Consider the following 21634-nt stretch of genomic DNA (forward strand, 5'->3'; position numbering starts at 1 on the left):
CTCCCCTCCCTGTAGGGCCCCTGGGTGGTGGGTGGGCCACTTATCCAAAAGTGGTTTTAATTTGAGGTGGGACAATTTCCCTGCTCTACTCTTCCAAGCTGACTTTCTGGGAGAAAATATGTTGGGGCTTGGTTCTAGGAGGGAGCCCCATCCTTTAAGGATGGGATAGGAATATTCCTCCAAGAGGAAACTGTTTTCTCTATCAGTGCCCGATTTTCACCCAATCCTCACCCATGGACCATTTTTCAAGGGTAAAAAAGGAGCAGTTTGTGATTTTAAAAATTACAACACTTTTTACTGTGGTAAAATATACATAACACAAAATTTATCACCTTAACTGTCTTTCAGTGTACAATTCAGAGGCATTAAGTACATTTACAAGGTTGTGTAACCATCACCATTCTCTATTTCCAGAACTTTTTCATCATGCCAATCAAAACCTCTGTACTCGTTAAGCAATAACTCACCCCTTCCCCCAACCCCTAATAACCGCTATTTGACTTTCTGTCTCTATGAATTTGACTATTCTAAGAATCTCATGTAAGTGGAATCATACAGTATTTGTCATTTTGCACTCTGACTTATTTCACTTAGCATCATATTTTCAAGTTTCATCCTTGTTGTAGAAGTTCGTTCCTTTTTAAGGCTGAATAATGATATTCCATTGTATACATAGACCATATTTTGTTTATCCATTCATTCATTGATGGATATTTAGGTTGGCTTCTGGGACCAGGCTTTGACTAAGGCAAGAGCTTCCAAAGATGACAATCTTTCACTTAGTGACAGATTGATGGAACAGATATTGATTGGCTGCTGGAGCTACACACTGTGACACTGTGGTGTCCGCGCAGGCCAACTCTACCAGCTTTCAGTACCAGGGGAGGCGTAGGGGACATGTCAGAGGGCCTTGCTTTGGGGGAAGAGATGAGTTATTTGATGTAGTGGAAACAGCACAAAAGCACATATTAGGAAACCCGGTTTGTCACTAACTAGCTCTGTGACCTGAGGGAGGTCACTTCTTTGAGTCCTAGTTTCCTTATCCTTAAAATGAGGAGAATAGCAATGATTTTTAAGTTCCCTCTCTGAATCAATAAGTCCTGGGAGAGTGTGATGTATTAGACAAGCACCAAATTCTTTTTTTCCCTTCTAATTGTAGTAAAGTATATATAGCATGAAATATCATTTTGCCATTGTTTTCACTCTTTTAATTGTGATAAAACATACGTAACATAAAATTTACCTTCTTAGCCATTTTTAAGTATACAACTTAGTGGCATTAAGTTCATTCACAATGTTGTGTAACCGTCACCACTATCCATTTCCAGAAGCTTTCCATCATACCAAACTGAAACTCTACCCATTAAGAAATAACTCACCCCTTCCCCTAAACCCTGGTAACCACTATTCTACTTTCTGTCTCGGTTAAGTTGCCTATTCTAGGTACCTCGTATAAATTGAATCATACTATATTTGTCCTTTAGTGTCTGGCTTATTTGACTTAGCATGTTTTCAAGGTTGATGCGTAGTGTAGCATGTATCAGAATTTCATTCCTCTTTAAGTCTGAATAATATTTCACTATATGTATAAACCACATTTTGCTTATTCACTGATGGACGCTGGGGTTGTCTCCACCTTTTGGCTATTGTGAATAATGCTGCAGTGAACGCTGGCATACAAGTATCTGTGCAAGTCCCTGCTTTCAGTTCTTGTGGGTATACACCTAGGAGTGGAATTGCTGAATCGTATGATAAATCTGTGTTTAGTTTTTTGAGGAACCACCAAACTGTTCTTGCTTTAGTTTACTCTAAGATGAAAGTACGTGGTCCTGCCATGGGTGTGCGATAGGGACCCCCATGGAGAAGTAGCTTGAGATGACCTGGGTGATGGAGACTACAGGCTGCCCAGCAGTGCAATGGTGTGTTCTGGAGATCCAAGCCCAGGGCTGCATGGTTTTTATTTCTGGGCGAATTACATTGTGGCTGGAAGGCTGCAATGGAGAAAAATAATTTTCTCTCCTGTTGGGATAAGAACTAGAGGGGGGGAAAGGCAGGAGTTTAATTGGGAAGGCAGAAAGATGGTTGGCGCTAAGAATGAAGCTCTCAGAAACACTGACCAGAGTTATGGAATGGCCTAGAACGAGCCAGGGGTGGCCAGGAGAGCAAGGGAGCAAATGAACAAACCCAACCTGGAGCTACTTTGAACTCAGATTTGATCTGGGTTCAAATCTCAGTTCTTCTACTTGCCAGTTTGCGCAATGAACTTAACCTCCCTCAAGTTCAGTTTTATTCTTTGTAAAATAGGGACATTACAAGAGTTATGAGGATGAAATGAAAAATTTTGTGTATGAGATGATTCCCACACACGTAATTTTTCATTTCACAGTGCCTGGCCCTTCCACTCAATCGAGGTTAGGACCTGCTTTCCCTCAAACCCTGAGCAGCAAACTCAGGTGCTGTGTTAGAACAGGAAACTCTTTCCTCACCTCCAGTTCCAGAAGCCAACTTTCAAGCATGGGTTTTTGATGCAGTGTGCACTTTGGTGGCCATTCTGGAACTTACCTGTTGCCTTTCTACTGCTTCTTTGCACTCTGAATCAAATGCTTTAACTTTTGGGTACTGGTGTGTGGCACTTTCTTAGTAGGTACAAAACTGGCTTTTAAGCAGAGGATACATTCCTTAAAAAATAAAAATAAACAAACCAACAGAAAACCTCAGTTATTCTGGGCAAAACTCTTCCAGATGCCATTGGAAATGAACACTTCTTGTAGCGATCCCATTTCATTTACTGAAAAGGGTCCACTCTCCAGGCGCCAGGCAGACACAGCAGGATCAAAGGGAGAAGCATTGTGAAAGCACTTTGAGGCCATAACCTTATGTAAATGCAAATTATTCCCGTTAATCATAAATACAGAATAGTCAATGTTTATTAAGCGAGCTTGTATCCATGTAGACATATCTTCCTGTCTTCCCACCTTTCTCTGCTCTGCCTGGGGTTGGGGCAGACCTAGGGTCTGCTCCACTTTCTGCTCATCCTTGCTGACTTAATTCAATGAGCCGACCTGCAAACACAGCCAGGGTTCCGATGACGCAGACGAGCATGAAGACACCAAGGAGAATGTGGTCCATCACCATTGCAACATACTTCCATTCCTCGGCCGCCTGGGAGAGAGCAAAGCGTTAGGATTTCCTTAAGGTGGTCATTCGACAACAGTGCTCATACTGTGACTGTCTACGGCCCATTCGGTTTGTGCATCTTAAAGACCTCAACGTCCCTTGGCTGGCATCATGCTCTTTATTTTCTGAATAGATTATTCACAATGCGATGTCTTACTCAGGTGGCCTCGAGGAGGTCGCCAAGACATGTCTTAGGTCAGTAGCTCCCTCTTAATGCTAACCTACCCATCAAGCCAAATCCTTCCTTCTGCATGCGAGCACATGATCATTTAAACCTGAAGGTGTGGGTTTCAAGGCACAAAGCTTACGTTATTGGATTCCTGGTCTGACTTCATGGTCTCTGCGATGTATTTGACGCCCTCAATTGCACTTTTCACCTCAGGGTGTTTGATCAAGGGAGAGTGGAAGCCTGTGGGTGGAGGCCCCGGCTTCCCAGAAATGTCAGAAATATCGATGTCTTCTGTAAAAATCTTTTTGTCTTGTTTTTCTCTGGATGGTCTTTTCATTGTGGAGAAGAACATGATATTTGGGATAGTGTCGATAAAGACCTAACATAAAAAGAAACCCATTTATGAGACGAATTGCCAGCAGGGCAAGCATCAAACTCTGACTTTGAATTAACAGTGTGACTTAGGCAGGTCATTCAGCTTCTCTGGGCCTTAACCTCTTTGTCCTTAAAATAAAAGAACGATACTAGATTTTCCCAAAGATTCCTTCGTACATACCCTGTGGCCAATCAAATTACTATGGTTGAGTGATGCTTCTGTCATGTGAGTAGTTTGCCACTGGAGGGAGCCTGTGCGCCGCTATCGAACTCACAAGAAACCCATGAAGCTTAAGCTTCTAATTCCCCTGTAAGTACCAGCTTCTTCAAGGCCATGTGTTCTCATGGTCATATGGTTCAAGAAAGGGCCCCTTGGGCTAAAAAATATAAGGTTCCGGCCCCACAAAACAGTTAGACTGTTTTCTTCCGTTTCTTCTTTCTGAAGAAATGCAACATAGGTATTGCCAGGAGTCACTTAACAGTTTTTATAGAAACAGGGACTGTTTCTCCTCTAAAAAGAATACAAACAGTAGTTTCTCTGTGAATTCATGACAAATCTTTTGGTTGTTTGGTGTCTCTGTGAAATTTTATCAAAAAACTGACACATTTACAATGTTAACACATTTTAACTTTCAATAATGTAAATACTGGAGACCAAGTTCCTCACTAAAACTTACTTTTGAACAATCTCTCATCAAACCCTCCTCCACCTCCAGCCCTTATTCTCAGCAGATGATTCTACCAGCAAAAAATGAGCAACCTATTCACAAACTGGAAGATATACAAACAGAACGCTCAAGCTTTCACAGAATTTGAATAAAAAGACAGTGATTTATTTATTCTCTCTAATCAAAGAGATTCTTTAAGCTTAAATTAGGAGTGCACTTTGTTAATTCTGTTTTTCTTCTCTCTCTGAGGAGGCTACATGAGTTATTTATCCCTAGAAAGAGGCCCAAGGAAGGTCCTACCTCAAACCCCCTACAGCCCAGACAGGACTTGCAGTTCAAACTACCCACAAGAGTTAGGCAGAATTTCACTGGCCACACAGAAGGGGAGACCAATAGAGGTCCTCAAGAGAATGGCTGCCCTGGGCAGAGTTTGCAGGGGCCTCCCTCACTCACCTTCCGCACCCACTCTGGCATGACGTGGGTGCTGGGGGAGCGGTGGTGCGTGTTGATGACGATGACAGTGATGATGATAGATGCAATGACAAACACCATGGTGAACAGCATGTATTTCCCGATCAAGGGCACAGCACTGGAGGTGGAAGGGATCAGCTCCACGATGACCAGTAGGAACACAGTTAAGGACAACAGGACAGAGATGCTCAGAGTCATCTTCTCTCCTGGACAACATGAGGAAGTACAACCTACCTGTGATGGGCGGAAATGTTACTCCCCCCAAATTTGTACGTTGAAGTCCTAAGCCCAGCACATCAGTGACTGTATTTGGAGATAGGGCCTTGAAAGAGGTAATTAAATTAAAATGAGGTCTTTGAGTGGGCCCTCATCCAATGTGACTGGTGTCCTTATAAGAAGAGAAGGTTAGGACACAGATACACACAGAGAGGAAAGACCACGTGACGACATAGGGAGAAGACCGTCATCTGTAAACCAAGGAGAGAGGCCTCAGAGAAAACCAACCCTGCCAATACCTTGATCTAAGACTTCCAGCTTTTAGAAATGTGAGATGATAAATTTCTGTTTTTCAAGCTACCTAGTCTGTGTACTTTGTTATGGCAGCCTTTGCAGAACTAAGACACGACCAAAACCCAAGGGTGAGAAGAACGTGACAGGCATTTCTCAAAGCATCATTCTGAGGGAATTTCGGGGACAGAATTTCCTGTGAGACCCTTGCACCTTAACTGCTGACAATGGCAAGTGGCAGGCATTTCCCTTAGAGGCTGCCACGCAGGGGATGTCTACTTTATCTCATGCCCCAGAATTCCATTTCTTGGTGGAGCCCAGGGGGCCAGGTTATACCAAGCTAGATGGCAAGTCAGATCCTGAGTGACAATTTTTCCGTCTGCGGAAGAATGTTATAAACCTCACAGAACTGAACAGAAGCCTGACCTACTTGTTGCTCAGCCCAGAAATACATGTATACTTTTTCTCATGACAGAAGCAAGCTGCAAGACCCAAACTGAGAAAAGGACATCAATGATTTCATGCCACTTACTTTCTCACTTTCGTCTAAGGGGATAATTTATTTTTTCTTTCTTTCTTTCTTTTTTTTTTTTTCGTATTAAGGTACCCAAGCATTGCCTGCCCCCACCTCTTTTCTTCAGGCCCTGTAATTTCAGGGTGAACAATTCCCTGTGGGAGTCTCGATGAGGCAAGTATGGCAAACAAGAAAGGCAGGGGCTGAATAGGATGTTTTTGTAGTGACTGACCACCTTAGATGCAGTACAGAGCTTTGGAAGGGACTTCCTTTGGGCTGGGCTGGCTGTTTGTGTCATATGAAACCCTTGTGATGCCCTACTTTCTAGTATGGAGCTTTTCCCTGTACTTCCAGATGCTTCCATATGCTAGGAGTATATACAGGATACAGAGCGGATGCAAACAAGAAATTATCAATTCTACCTAGTGCGTAGAATTCTACCAAGTGGAGAGGAAAGTCTTTAAAAGTCAAAAAAGAAGACAGAATTATAAATATGAAATATTGATCAAGTTACATCAAATTTCTTGATTAATAGTAGTGATAATAATAATACCTAACACTTATCACGCAGTCTCACTATTCTAAATTATTTACAAGCATAAATCATTTAACATTCATAGAAACTGTGATTAGTTTCCATCTTGCTCTGACCAGTGTTTTCTCTCTTCACTTAAAGAAGCTTCATTTGATTAGAAAGTTGAACAAATATTTGAGTTTGTGATCATTTGTTTAAAAACAAGTAAAATCACTAGAAAAAACATCCTGTGGGGATGAATGCTGGCTTACTCTCTGCTGTATATTTGCTACATAACAGTTGTTCAACAAATACTATATGTTGAATGAGTAAATACATAATCTTTTTTTTCCTTGTTGAAAAGTTGAATTTAGATTTTTGTGAGTTTTCCATTTTATTATTTTGATGAAATTGTTTCCTGTCATAAGTTTGAGGACTGTCTGTACCATCTTTTTTTCTTCCCTACTTTTCTGCCATAAATTATATATATATACACACACATATATATATGCCCTTTTTCTCCTTTCTGCACATTGTTGTTTGGTGAAATTATGTCACAGATGTGATTAGTCTGAGGAGGTAAGTTGTTTGAGCTGATATGTGAGAAAGAATTGCTACTTGGGAAGTATAGTCTTGTCTATAAAGATGCTGCCATCTGGAAAACAGACAGGCAAAAGCTATTTTCAAGTGGCTATTAGTGAGCAAAAGAGGCAAGACCTAGGTTAGTACAGAGCAAGTGACTGCATAGGGGAAGTGGCATGAGGAGTGTCTGTGATCCCCGCCTCACCCAGCATACTTCTGGGCACACAGAAGTTATTCAACAAATAGGTATTGGTGGTTATTCACGTTAACTAGACTGAGCTATGTCTATGCATCTTCAGGCCACATTCAGTTCTCTGCCTGCCCCATAGTCTCCTCCAGCTGTGAGCTCCATCCACAGGGACTTTCACCACTGCGCATGGCCACTCAGTAAATGCATCCTCCCAGCGATGATGATTTGGGACTTTCTGCCTGTATTTGTTTATTAGCCCATAATTATTTGTGGCTTATCCCAAAACAGCAGCATGAGATCTGTGTCAGTATCAGCAGCAGCAGCCATTGCAACTGCACGCACCTGAGTCTGTGGGCAGGTAGAACACCAGGCCAGTTAAGAAGGAGAAGAGCAGACAGGGAATGATGACGTTGACGATGAAGTAGAGGGGCAGGCGTTGCATGACAAAGTGGTAGGTGATGTCCAGGTAGGGGGTGGAGGGGCAGCAGGCGTAGAACACCCAGTGCTTCCAGCCCCGGGACTCCTTGATCACCCATTCCCCACTCTCCATGAAGTTGCTCAGGTCTGGCTTGTCGCTTTCCTGAGAAGATGAAATGACACTTTGAAAACCTAGTCACGTCACCCTGAAAAGGGACAGCGTTTCAGAATCAACTGTGACAAGGCAACCGAGTCCAGGCCTGTACATACCCACTTCCCTTTTGGGGTCTTAGGTTCCTTTCCTAAAATAAGGGGGTTGGGGCTATTGGGAGTCTGCATGTTGGCTACACATTAAAGTCACCTGGGAGCTTCAAAACACAGTAGTGCCTTAGCTCCCACCCCATACTGATCTGAATTCTTGGTACTGAGCCTGGGAATAGGGAATTCAGTGAAGCTCCCAAGTGATTCTTATGTGCAGCACATCAAGAACATTACCAATCAATTGAGAACCATCCAACTAGATGATCCCCAGAGTTCTAACTGGTGCTGACAGCCTGTGATTATGAAGAGGCAGAGCTGGAGAGCTGAATCACACTTTTCCTGAATCCAACCTCAACACGTGAGGTCACCAGTTACCTGGTTGATGGCCACCACAGAGCCATCGTAGGTCCATGTGCCCAACTTCATGCTACAGTTCTGTTCGTCAAAGGGAAAGTGGGTGACGATGATCTCACAGTAGCTTTTAAAGATGGCCGGAGGTGTCCACGTGATGTGGCCAGTGTAGTCCAGGAGCACTTTTGTGAACTTGACAATTGCAAAGTCACCATCTGCACTACAATGGGATAAAAGAGGAGACAGCTGTTAATTATTCAGGTGCTAATTATAGAAGCTTTCAGAGCTGCAGTGTTTCTTCTTCTCTATGTCAATAGTTCCCAAATTTGTCTGATGATAAGAATCACCGGGGTGCTTATTAAAATGTAGATTCCTGAGCGTCATCTAAGCATTGAATCAAATTACCAGGGGAAGAACCTGGGAATCTACAGTTTTAAAGAAATAACAGGTAACATGGAGCCACTGCATCTCAATTTTTTTCTTTCCAGTTCTTAAAAGGTATTTGTAATGTTAATCTCCATCTACCCCCTCCCTGATATACTTCGAAAGTTAACTGGGGAAAAAACCCAGGAATTTTGAATAAAAGCTGGTCCAGTGGCTCATTTCTGTGACAAGCAGGTTAAGGAAAGGAACTATTTAGAACTCAGTGGGGTGGGATCACAAACTCAGATGCCTCCAGGGCCAGGTAGGCGAGGAAGGAGAGAGGAATGAGGCTGTGGTAAAGAGAGAGCCTGTCTCTCCTCTAAGGAAGGCTCACTCAGCTCAGCGCATGGTGTCCCGATGAGAGCAAAGGCACAATGTTGCCAGATATTTGGATTTTTTTCCTTGGAAGCTGGAAATCTGGATGTTTTTAATCCAAAAATTTCTATATTTTTGAATGCTGGATTTTTCTAGAGAGGTTACATATCCAGATTTTAATGTGATGTGTTCAAATTTACAAATATTGGCAGTAATATCTTGTTTAAAAAAAAATCAAACATGGTAGATATTACAAATAACAAAAGGCCACTTCTGCAGGCCTTATTCGGTGGGCAGTAGTCTACTTGTCCTACAAACAGGCTGTGTCCCAGGCCTTGGCCAAGAGCAGGGCATAGGTGTCCAACAGGTGTGTATGGTCTGCCTGGGTGGGCTTTCAGGGACGTCTAGCATATATTGGTGTCTCACTTCATAAACCAAGAGATTTTCTCTCCGTTGGTTTTTCCTTGGGATGGAAGTGGGGCTCTATCCAGAAAACTATGTAATTTCCCAAAGAGCAGAGGGCCATAGGATCATCTAAATCTCTCCTTATAGGCAGATAAAACTGGGTTCTCGCCCCACAAGGGTATTCCTGAACAAGCTTGTCAAAAGGACCAGAGGATTTTAATCACTTCCCTCAGATTCTTACTGAAAGAGATACTTTACCAACACAAGATACTCTGCTCTATCAACATAATTATCTGAGAAGTTTACACAAATAATTGGATAATTTGTCTCAGGCTTAAATCTCAGGTATAATTGGAAAATATGTAGTAGAAAATCAAAGTAGGGGAGCATCAGCCTTAAGGGGTATCATTTCCATTCACTAGCCCTTGCTGCCTCCCCAGGTAAGTCTGCGAGCAGGTACAGCCCGCTCACCCCAAACACATGCTGTATGATGTCAGGCCACAAATCCTCCTGGCCAGTGTCAAATGCTCTTGCCTGGAAAAGATGTGCTTTGAAATGAACGTTTCCTGACCAATGAAGGGCGTGTCATAATGAGCATGTCATTAAAGCAGTGTCTTGAAGCACATTATAATTTCACAACATGCAGTCTGTCACGGAGCCCATGGATGGGCTGCATAGGCTTCCCAGGCCATCAGCAGTGCAGCGTCTTGGGAAGCCATGAGGATGTGATAAATTACAGCCCCGGGAGGTTCAGACCTACTGGTAGGAAGGACATTTAATTCCAAGGAACTCAATTATAGGAAGTTTGGGTTCCTTGGATAGTTGCCATATACCCTCCAGGAGCTCTCAGGGATTAAATGTCCCCCACCCCACAGCCCAGATTCAATTTGGCTCTGATAATTGTTTCTATTCATAACATGAGACACCATATGGCATCCCTAGCGTGTCGATTGAGCTCTTGGCTTTTAAGTGTTGTTTAATGTGAACCATGGTGAGAAGCATACTGAGATGGGTGGCCCTTCCGTTAGGGCTCTTGGGCTCCACCTGTCCCAGGAATGTCCCCTCCCCATCCTGTCTTGTTTGCTTACTTGTTATAGAGAACAAGGTCTGGGCGCCAGATTTTTTCAGAGGGAATGTGAATTTTTTTCACGCCGCCATAGTCTTCTGGATTCCATTTTAGGTTGTAATCCACCCATTGCTAGAAATTAAGACATTTAGCTAATTAAAAAGCTAAACACATTTTTAAAACAGTCTAGGGTTATCAAGAGCTCTGATGGGTGTGGTAATTCAAATAATGACAGAAACTGTGCTCCAGTGAGAAAGGTTTGATTCAGAATTCAGTTTTCACTTTAGTAAACAATACCGGCAAACACTTACACGGCACTTACTTATACAGGCACAGTTCTAAGCATTTCAGCAACATTCAGCGTTTAGTCCTCACAACAAACCTGTGACGTAAGGGTGATTATTGACCCCATTTGACAGTTGGGAAAACAAAGGTACCCCAAATCACTGGGTGGTGGCAGATCTGTCACATCACACTGCCCACTCCAGGAAAGAAGAATGGCCCTATTAAGAACATTTGCCTCAATCAGGAAACAACATTTAAAATAAGAATTATATTTTTTCCTACATTGTAAAAGTAAGCTTTGCTCAATGCAGCAAATTTGGATAATGTTATGGATTGACTTATGGTCTCCCTCAAATTCATATGTCAAGGTCCTAACCCCCAGTACCTCAGAATGTGACTTTATTTGGAGATAGGGTCTTTACAGAGGTAATTAAGTTAAAATGAGTCATTAAGTTAGACCCTAATCCAATATGCCTGGTGTCCTTATAAGAAGGGGACATTTAACGACAGATACAGAGGAAGAATGCCACGTGAATGTGAAGATGGCCAACTATAAGTAAAGGAGAGAGGCCTGGAACAGACTCTCCCTCACAGCCCTCAGAGGGAACCCATTCTGCCGACACTTGGGTTTTGGACTTTTGGCCTCAACAACTGTGAGGCAATAAATTTGTGTCGTTTGAGCCACCCAGTTTGTGGCTTTGTTATGGCAGCCCTAGCAAACTAACACAGAAAAGGCATGAAATGAAAAACAAACACACACCAACAAATATGATCCATAACCCCACTACCCCACAATATTTGCTTTCAACATTTTGGTATATATCCCTGTTAACCAAATTGATTTCCTCTGGGCCAAGGTTAATGCAAACAACATAAGTGCAATTATCTAGTTGAATTACCTGTTTCAATCGAACATTGGTTGTCACGATCTGATTTACTTCATCCTGAAAAAAGACAAGACGCCATGTTTAGGGGGCAGAGAAGGTAGCTGAGGGGAGGATGATCCCCGGAGAGGGGTGTGGGTGCTATGGGGAGCCTGGAGCACCCTGATCTCACCACGCTGATGAGCTGGATCAGTTGCAAGCCCACGGTGACCTCCACGGCCTGGCGGTGATCTTCCACTGGCCGCACCACCCTGTTGTAGTCTTTAAATAGCTTATTCACCAGACGGGTCTCATGTTCAGAGCCCAGGACGAGGCCAGCTGAGGGAACAAATGACACACATGCTGTCAGATTCTGCTCCTTACCTCCACATACACTACCACGAGGAACTGAGGTGTGACCAGCTAATGGAAGGCAATCAGGACCCCTTTTTGAAGGGCTCCCAAAGGCAGCTATTATGGCCTTAAGTTCCTTTCCAAGTACAGCTGCTGGTGTGGTCCCTTCTCAGTGGAGAGTGCCAGATTTCCAAACACTTGTACTTTGGACAGATGACATTCCCTAATACAGCCTCTGGCTGAATCAAGTTTGCTAGGAACATGTACACATAAGAAGAAAGGTCCACACAAAAGCTCGTCTTAGTATTTCAGAATCAGGTCATGGTGTAATGAAATCTTGGGTTGGCTGGCCTCAGATGCTAGAAACAGCCAAAAATTGATGCTGGTTTATACCCATGAGGATGGCCATAGTTAGCAAAATTGAAAATGACAAACACTGGTGAGGCTGTGGAGAAACCGGAACCCTTATATACTGCTGATGAGAATATAAAATGGTACAGCCAAACAGTTTTGTGGTTTCTCATAAAAGTTATACATAGCGTTACCATATGACCTAACAATTCCACTCATGGATATATCCCAAAAGAATTGTTCATACAAAAACTTGCACCTAAATGTTCATAGCAGTACTACATATAGTAGCTAAAAGATAGAAACAACCCAAGTGTCCATCAACAGATAAGTGGATGAATAAATTGTAGTATACCCATGCAGGAGAATATTATTCAGCCATTAAAAAGGAATGAAACATTGGCCCACGCTACAACATGGTGAACCTTGAAAACATTATGCTAAGAGTGAAAGAAATCAGATACAAAAGGGCACATATTGTATGAATCTATTTATATGAAACACCCAGAATATGTCAATCCACAGAGCAGATTTGTGGTTACAAGGGACTAGGGAGAAAGGATAATGGGGGGTGACTGCTAATGGTTACAGGGTTTCTTTTTGGGGTGATGAAAAAGTTCTGGAACTAGATAGTGGTGGTGGTTGCAAAACATTGTGAATGTGCTTAATGCCTCTAAATTTTTCACTTTAAAATGGTAATGTGATGTCTTTTACCATGGTCAATTTTATGTCGCGTATTTTACATAGTTTAAAAAATATCACTGCTGGTGGGTGCATGTCCCAGTTAAGTTGTTAAGACACGGTGAAGACCATGTGTTTTGCTGACTTGGGTTTGGAGCTCCCTTTTAGAGCATGAGTGATTCCAAGGAATCTTTATTTTCCTTCAGGATGAAGAGCAACGTCATCTAATACTCTTGGAGCCCACAGCCCTTTTACACGTCCAGTGTTATATGGTTCTCACCAGAGGCCGGCGAGGCAGGCAGGCAGGCATTCTTACCTGAGATTCTGACAAGATGACTTGTCCAAGGGCAGGCAGCTAGGGCAGAGTTGGGAAGACAGCCCTGTCATTCTGGCCATTCTGCTCTGTGCTCTGCACGAGCTTAATATTATGAGTGTGTTGTGGGCTCTGCTGGAAACTGCACAACTGCATGTACTACAATTCCTATGAGAAAAAGTGTTCCAGATTCCAAGTGCTTTATGAAGGATCTTTGTAACTCAAGCCTTATGTGGATTGGGGATTGCCTGGTCAGGGTTGGGCGAGGAAGCAGGCACATGCTCCATTTGTCCTGATTCATGTAACCAGAGCTCCTCTTTCCTCAGGTTATTGCTGAAAGCCCCATACCTTCTCCCTGAGCCAAGAAAACTTTAAAAATTGAATGAGTGAGACGCTTTCTTTTTTTCCCAGTAGTGTTAACCTATTGCCTCTAAGCCAGGTTATTACTTTTCTTTATTACTTTTCTCCTTTGATTCTAAGTTTGTAGAGTTTGTCAACAAATAATTATTCAGTAAAAAGTAATTACTTTTTCTATTTTTATTAATAAAAATAATAACTGACATATCCAACTTGTTATGTGCCACTCTTCTGCATGCTTTATACACAGAGGGTGCCAAAAAAATGTATATACATTATTAAAAAGGAAAAAACTGTATTAAAATTGTAATAATATATACCGATAACAAAAGATGAGTACAGGTGTCGTGCAGGGAGTCCCGCGGGGTCTCTCATCCCGCTCCCCACACAAGAACGCAGGATATGGTGAGGCCAAAAAGGAATACCCACGGAGCCATAGGTAGGGGAGTCATACCACTATATTCCCTCTGGCGGCACTATACTCTCACTGGAGGCTGGATCCACACTGCCCGCAAACCGCCATCCACACTTGCCAGCCCAGCCGCCATCTTCTTGCTAGCGCCCATTCTTTCTTTCCTCTCTCTCTGCTGGCATAGCCACAGCAGTTATATTAGTGGCCAATGGCTCACTGGTTACAGCTGACGGCCAACTAGCCACAGCTGATGGCCATGCAATCACAGTTGATGGCCGTTTACTACCTGAGCCAGCACCTTTCTATGTGAGGCCGAGAGCCTGGAAACTGCTTTTTGGGGCTCAGTCCCCACAACAGGTCACATGTATACATTTTTTTGGCACCCCTGGTATACTAACTCTTTCAACCCTCACAACTGGGTATGGTAGGTACTGTTATTGTCCTTATTTTACATATGAGGAAATTGAGGCACAGAGAGGTTAAGTGACTTGCCCAGATTTCATAAGTGTTGGAGCCAGGATTCAAACCCAGAGCCCACATCCTCAGCCATTATTTCTCATCCAGAACTTTGGATCAGCTTGAAACAACCATTGTTGTGCAAAAAGTTGAAACCTTTGCATCCCCCCAAAGGTGTGCATTTAATTAGTCAGTAAAGCTTTATTAAAGGCCCTGTATTTGTATTATCTTATAGAATCCTTCTAACAGTCCTTAGATTTACCTAAAGGTAAATCTTTTTTTTTTCTTTTTTTAATTTATTGGGGTGACAATTGTTAGTGAAATTACATAGATTTCAGGTGTACAATTCTGTATTACATCATCTATAAATCCCATTGTGTGTTCACCACCCAGAGTCAGTTCTCTTTCCATCACCATATATTTGATCCCCTAAAGGTAAATCTTTACCCCAGAAAAAACTGAGGTTTGAACAGTGGAGCAACGTATTTGTGGTTCCCAGCTAGTTAGAGGCGGGATTGTAAATGAGGCCAGTCTGACACCAGGGCTTCTTTACCTCCACCCTAAAGGGTCATTTTCATTTGGACTTTTGAAACTTTCAGTGTAGCTGAAATCTCTTCATTATGATCTCCCTGGACACTGTGTAGGGAACCCCTCACTAGCCTGCCTGTTAATTTCTAGTTTGCCATGTTTTCTGAGACCAAAATGGTCCATGCAGAGCTTTCACATGACATCTCCCTGAAACCACCTGCATTCAAGGAGCCTTCATGGGAGGCCGTTGTCCAAATGCCCGGTATTTGCGGTCACCTCGAGCCATTGGGACTGGCCATCCTCTGTCCTCCACACCTGTCTGTCCCAGATCCCACCCAGCCCATAGGGGAAGGGGACTGGCACCGGTCACTGAGTGACTTGGCCACTGGGCTTGAAGCGATTGCTTTGGCATTTCCTTGGCTGCTTATTTTCAAAGGAATTGTTTATTCCAGTTTGACAGGAAGAACATACTAGAAAGCAACAGATAGAGCAGATGGTCAGCATTGTGTAATAGGAAAACTATGCAGGCCAACGCTATGCTCCACTGGGGAGACGAGAGGACTGGGAGACAGGAACAGTTGGCATCCAGTGACCTCACTTCCTCCTCTTCCACCCTTGCCAGTAACAAGGGGCCTTGCTCCTTCCGTAATGAATTTCTCAGGAATTTCCAAGGAGGTCTCCATTTCTTACATTGGGTTCCCTAGTGTTCTTTCCTTTTTTTCTCATCAAAAGAGGATAGAGTGATAGAAAACATACAAGACTTGAGGTCAGAATTCTGTGATTCTGTTCCCAACTCCAACATGGTCTGGAGAATTGGGCCAGTGCTTCAGTGAATCACAGTAATACGTTCTCAAAAAGGCAGGGTATAAATTTATAACTATACAGACAAACAAATAAATAATGTCAAAGTCTCCCTTTTCAGCAAGATCGTCTTGGCAATCCTTATTCAGATGGTGGTAACATTGATTCATTCATCAAATATTTTTTGTGCAGTTACTGTATGCAAAGCATTGTTTTAAGAGCTTTGAGATCTTCAAAGGTGAATCTGACACAAATCCTGTCTTCCTACCCTCATGGAGATTGACATTTGTCATTTACATAAATAACTGTGAACAGGTTGGAAAGTAATATGCCTTAAGAGAAACGGCAATGAAGTACTTGGGATTCCTGAGACGGGAGCGAGGAGAAGGTTGTAATGAAAAATGCTATGTAAATAGAAGAGAGATCATTATGTGTTAAGCTAATACAGGAAAAAGTGTCCCTGATATGAATGAGAATTTTGCCTACAAAGGACTGATTCTAAGTAGGGGAACTCAGCCACAGTTTCAAAGTGGTTTATTTTATTTTTATTTTTTTTATACCATACTGGTCAAATTTGTATTTTTATGCCTGCTGGGTTGGGCAAAAGGAATTCTGTGTTATATTAGTCACCTTGGGTAATTCTTATTTCAGCTTGGTGCTGTGTTATCTTGCTACCTTTGGCAACTTCAAGCTATGTTTACTGACTGTGCATATAACAAATAGAGTCTCCAGCTGATCACATTCCAAGATTTATAAATTAAGTGACTTTGGGCAGGTCAGTTCATGTCTGTCTTTTCCTATAATAAAAATTTGAAGATGTTGGACTGCCTCATCTAGCTCTAATTTTCTGTGAATTATCCATGTGAATTGATACCAGCAAACTCTAGGTGTGATCTAAATATGTATCACATACTTTTCAAAATAGCTAAACATGCATTTTTGGAGGTCTTTGGTGTCCTAAGAGATCTCTTAAGGACTTTCATATGTAAGCATATCACAGGAATTTTCATTGAGTGTAGTGTTTGCCAACACACACACACACACACACACACACACACACACACAAACACACACACACAGAGCACCACCACCACCACCGCCACCGTCACTAAATTATATTCTGTGGGATTTGATTGGATTAGGTCCCAATCCCACAGAATATAATGTATCTGAATTTATTAGAGTTTAGGTTATTTCCTTCAACTCTGATATTGAAAAGCATTAATAATAAAGCTCTTTACCTTTTTTGCCCATAAGGCCTGTGTTTGTCAGAGCAATATTAGAGAAGAGAAATCACAGAATGTCAGCCACCTTATTTCTCTTTTGAGATGATATCACCAGTAAACTTTTACATGAAGCAATCAGCAAATGTCTGTTTCCTCTACCGGAAGTTTGGGATTCAGGATAGCGTTTCAGCTGCTGTGTTGTGACACATTCCAGAGTTGAATGCAGGTCAAGGACTGTGTAAAGTTTTATGGTTTCAATTCAAACCCAAACCTATGTATATTAATGTCCGTTTAAAAAAAATAGGCAAAAATGCATTCATATACACTTTTTTTTAAGTTCAGAAGTTTAAAAAGTTACAAAATATTTCATCTCTATGGAGAGAATTTATTTACAATTATGAATATTTTTCTCTCTCCGACACATGGACCTGTCAATCAATCCTCTTCATTATCAGAATTCTCCAGGAGCAATAAAAGGACTTGATAAACATACTGCTTGTGATTATAAGTCATCACTCTAACAACTCTGTAATTGTCAACAACTCCATAGTTGTTCAAATATGAAAGCAACTCCAGGATGACAGAAGTGGTGCTGAATCTAAGTGTGTGGGAGAGTCGGATGCCCGGCACTAAGGGAGGGAGAGACCCGCATGTTCATTTTGTCGCCTTTGAACAGGCAGATCCTATTTTCATTTGATAACACAAACTAAACTTTATCCACAAACCCAATCAAGCTAACATCCATGAGAAACTGATAGAGCAGTTTCGGGCTGCGGAAGCCTGCCATTCTCTGTTCCCATCAAAGAAGCAAGACTGGTTTGGGGGCTTCTAGTGCTTCAGCCTCGGAGCAGAGCCCCCCCACCCCGATGCTTACCTGAGCAGAGAGCAAGGAGCAGGAGGCACGGCCAGGACTCCATGGGTTGTGGGCACTGGTGAGGACTGGTAGCAGACTGGCGACTTGTGCTGCTCGCCGGCACTCTGGCTGGATACTTTGGCTGCTAGAGGGTTTGGAAATTGAGTTGGCTTGGTGGAGCTATTGTTTTACACCACCTGTTTGTGGCAGTGACAGCTGGGCTGCCTAGAGCCCTGGAGCCCAGGGAGTTGCTGAGGGCCTTACTGTACTACAGGGTGCCTCACTTTACACAGTTGCTATATATCCTTGACAAGTTGATGGCGAACTGCATTGTGTTTTAAATGTACCATGAGTCAGGTCTTAATAAAAAAAACTTACAGTAGGGAAAGACTTATTTTGAATGGTGAGCAACCCTCTCCCTTTTGTGAAAACCAGAACTGCATCTCTGTGGATTGATTTGATTAAAATCACTTGGTCTGAGTAGATAGTCAGCTGGGTGTGTAAGACACTGGTCATCCGGAATCACAGAAGTCCACATTCTGCACACAAGAAAATTCATTGGCTCGGGTTCACTCTAGACTGAGAGTGCCTGGGGTTTCTGTGACAGAATAAATTTGAGAAGCGTGTGGTTGGTGCTGAATCTGCTGCTGGAGAGTTCTAGGCTTGACTGAATTTGTTTTTTAACAAAGATGGCATCTTCACAGAATTGGTTTTAGTGGCTTCCAGAGTGGCTATTCCAACCCCTGTCTCTGTATCAGGCAATACTTATCCTATGGTGGCTCATTCACTGGAGCAAACTGCCCACCTCCCATGTACTGTTATTCAAGTGAAGAGTAATTAATGGGAAAGTGTCCCAATGCACATACATAGTTGCTCAGGTTACTATTTCCTTCCATCCAATCCTTTCTCTGCCTTCTCTCACTAAGGAAAGAAAAGAGCAGAGTGGTTCCACTTTTCAATTTCTTTGTTAAAAAAAAAAAAGAATCCAAAAAGCCAGTAGTTACCAGTAATGGCTAAGCCTGCAAAGTATTTTTACCAAAACAAGGAAGGAAGCAGTTATGTGGATACCCTGCCTGTGCTTTCTTTTCTTCCTTCCCAAATTGAATCGGATGAGGAAGATCAAGGACAGCATCCTGACAACTCCCCATTTCAGTGAGTCCAAACAAATAATTAGAGAAAAGGCTTGGAGAATAGAGGAGAGAGTTGAAAGTTCACATTGTTTATGTCTTTTCTGTTTAAATTGTGGGAGACCAGCTAACTCTCCACTAAAAAATTGGTTGTCTCCCTTCACATAGCATAGCGCTATGACTGCCTAACCAGGAACTATACCCCACCTCACTCACCCCCCTTACATCTAGATGGAGTCATGTGCCTACATTCTAGAAAGTGATATGTAAGAAATTTTATGGGACTCACAAACCTCCTACCAGAGCTTATCCATGCTCTTCTCGTCTTCTGACTGGCTGGAACGGACAGGACCCCCGGGGCAACCTTGGAAACCACATGTTGAAGGGGCCATCACTTTGACATCCTAGACTTTTGAATGACTTCATGGAGGGGGCATCCCATTGTCCTGGTGACAACCCAGCTCTCTTTCATAAATGAGAACAAAACTTTTATTGTCTTAAGCCATTGAAATCCTTGGGTTTATTTGTTCAGCAGCTAGTGTTATCATTATTAATACAAAGTTTACTCCCTTACATTGGGGTCCTGTGATTAAGAATAAGCCCTAAAGTATGTAGCACTGCAAAAGAAGGCAGGAAAATTCGTATTGGAGGCTGAAAAGACCCATGTTCTATAATAGCAAATTACTGAATAAAATTGTTGTTCTCAATTACTTAGTGAGCAAAGTATGTACTGAGCCTGTGGTTCTAAGAGAAGAGGTTGGAAAACCCTCTAGGAGAAGAGGTTGGAAAAGTTAGTGCACATCAGTTCTTACTGGCTTTGCTTAGCGAGTCAGTACAAGGAAGAGTGAGGCTCAGGCAAAAACTGGCTGGTTCAAGAGCAGAAATGAAAGGGAATACAATGAGTCCAGAAATCTGGAGCCGTCTGTTTTGAACCACAAAGAATGGTGATAAAACACGGAAAAAAGGCTTTGGCCAACAAAAGCCCATTAAGAATACTCGTTAAACAGATAGTTTCACCATTGAGGCAAAGATCAGTTTAAGGGTGCTTTCTTCACACTCAGGCCTTTTTTTTTTTTTTTTCCCCTAAATGGCTTCAAGATGGTTGCCATTAAGTTGAAGGAGAGGCAACACATAGAGTTTACAATGCAAGAAGTCAATCAAGCTTGAGAATTATGTCCAATAAAGAACTACTATGTGAGCATATTGGCACATGGAAATGACTGTGAACAAGTATTTTTAGGAGCTTACTAAGTTTTTGAAGGACTTGCCAAAGAGTTCTTGAATCCACACTACAAAAACTGTGGTTGTTCAAGCCTTAAAACAGTTCTTGGGTCCCAAACACACATGGGCAAAAAGAGGGTGACACTATCTGCATATTCCCAAAGTGGCACTCTCCCCATTGTCACTTCAGATGTGGCCATGGAGGTGAATGGATAAAAAAGAACCTCACAGGGGGCCTAGCCAGGAGCCACAGCAAGCAACAAGGGAGGTCCCCCCGGAGAGCCAAATCAGGGCCTGATCAAGGAATCATTGCAGACCTTCACAGTCCTTTTGGATTTCACCTCTGCTTGCTGCCCACACCTGCCACCTGTGCCTGAGGGATTTTTTTTTTCTCCTTTCTGGCTATTGGAACACATGGGACAAGCTGGAAGTACAAGAGAGTAATGCCCCCTGAAACAGCCCTCAATCACTGTAGGAGGATAAATCCCCCAGCTTCATCACCCCGCCAGTGGGGTAACTGAGGCACACTCTACCCCGTGTCTCAGAGTTCAGTCGTGGGGTTGAGTCTGCGTTGCCCGTGGTGGTGGTGGTGGCTTGACAGCCCTCCCTTTATTGGTTTCCTTCTCTTCTCTGCCTCACTCTCCACACTCTGCTAACTCTCAAATAAACTCCTTACAGGGTCTGCTTCTAGGGGAATGCACAGAATTTCTCCCACTGTCTGGGCAGGGGATCTTCACAATGGCTTCACAGTGATGTAAACAGGCGCCGTTCCCACATTTCTACCATCTTACCAATTCTTTTCTGGAGGTGAACAGTTGAAAGTGTAGACTAAAAAAATATATTAAAACTGCCATTATCCTCAGACATAAACCTATTTTTTCATTAAAAAGTTTAGTACTCAAGTAATTCAAACTTACAGATGAACAAAAAGAAAAATATTTACCCATTATCCTTCTATCTAGAAATATCCATTAGTAATGCGTTATTTTTTATCTGTTCAGACCCTTTCCATGTATGTACATATGTATGTATGTATTCTAGGCATTTGGGATACACCAGTAAACAAAACAAAGATTTCTGTTCCTCAGGAAAAATGCATCCTAGTTGGAGAAAATGTACACTAAAAAATAGATACAGTTAATAAGAAAATTCTTTAGTATCTTATCAGTTGGAAAATGCTCCGGAAAAAAGAAAAAGTAAAGCAGGTTGAGGGGGACCAGGACAGCTGGAGAGGTGACTGCAATTGCAAACATGGTAGGTAGCGTCGGCTTCACTGAGGATGAGGCGTCTGAGCAAAGACTTGAAGGAGATGCAGGTATCTGTGGGACGAGCATCCAGGAAGAGTGAATATAAAAGTCCCTATGGGAACGGACCTGGTGTGCTCAAGACATGACAAGGAAG

General features: G+C 42.5%; 1 protein-coding gene across 1 annotated transcript; it reads right to left on the reverse strand.

The window, feature by feature from the left end:
• Nucleotides 1-266: 266 nt before the first annotated feature.
• On the reverse strand, nt 267-18025 carry CHRNA1 (cholinergic receptor nicotinic alpha 1 subunit). The gene is made up of 9 exons (XM_019727497.2): nt 17907-18025; nt 11747-11892; nt 11590-11634; nt 10428-10537; nt 8221-8416; nt 7510-7747; nt 4843-5066; nt 3486-3725; nt 267-3162 (listed from the first exon to the last, which is right to left on the reverse strand). The coding sequence occupies exons 1-9, from the start codon at nt 17947-17949 to the stop codon at nt 3031-3033; spliced, it is 1374 nt and encodes a 457-aa protein (XP_019583056.2). The 5' UTR covers nt 17950-18025; the 3' UTR covers nt 267-3030.
• Between the last annotated feature and the right edge of the window lie 3609 nt (nt 18026-21634).

The sequence above is a fragment of the Rhinolophus sinicus genome, linkage group LG01 (assembly GCF_036562045.2).
Source record: "Rhinolophus sinicus isolate RSC01 linkage group LG01, ASM3656204v1, whole genome shotgun sequence".
NCBI lineage: Eukaryota > Metazoa > Chordata > Mammalia > Chiroptera > Rhinolophidae > Rhinolophus > Rhinolophus sinicus.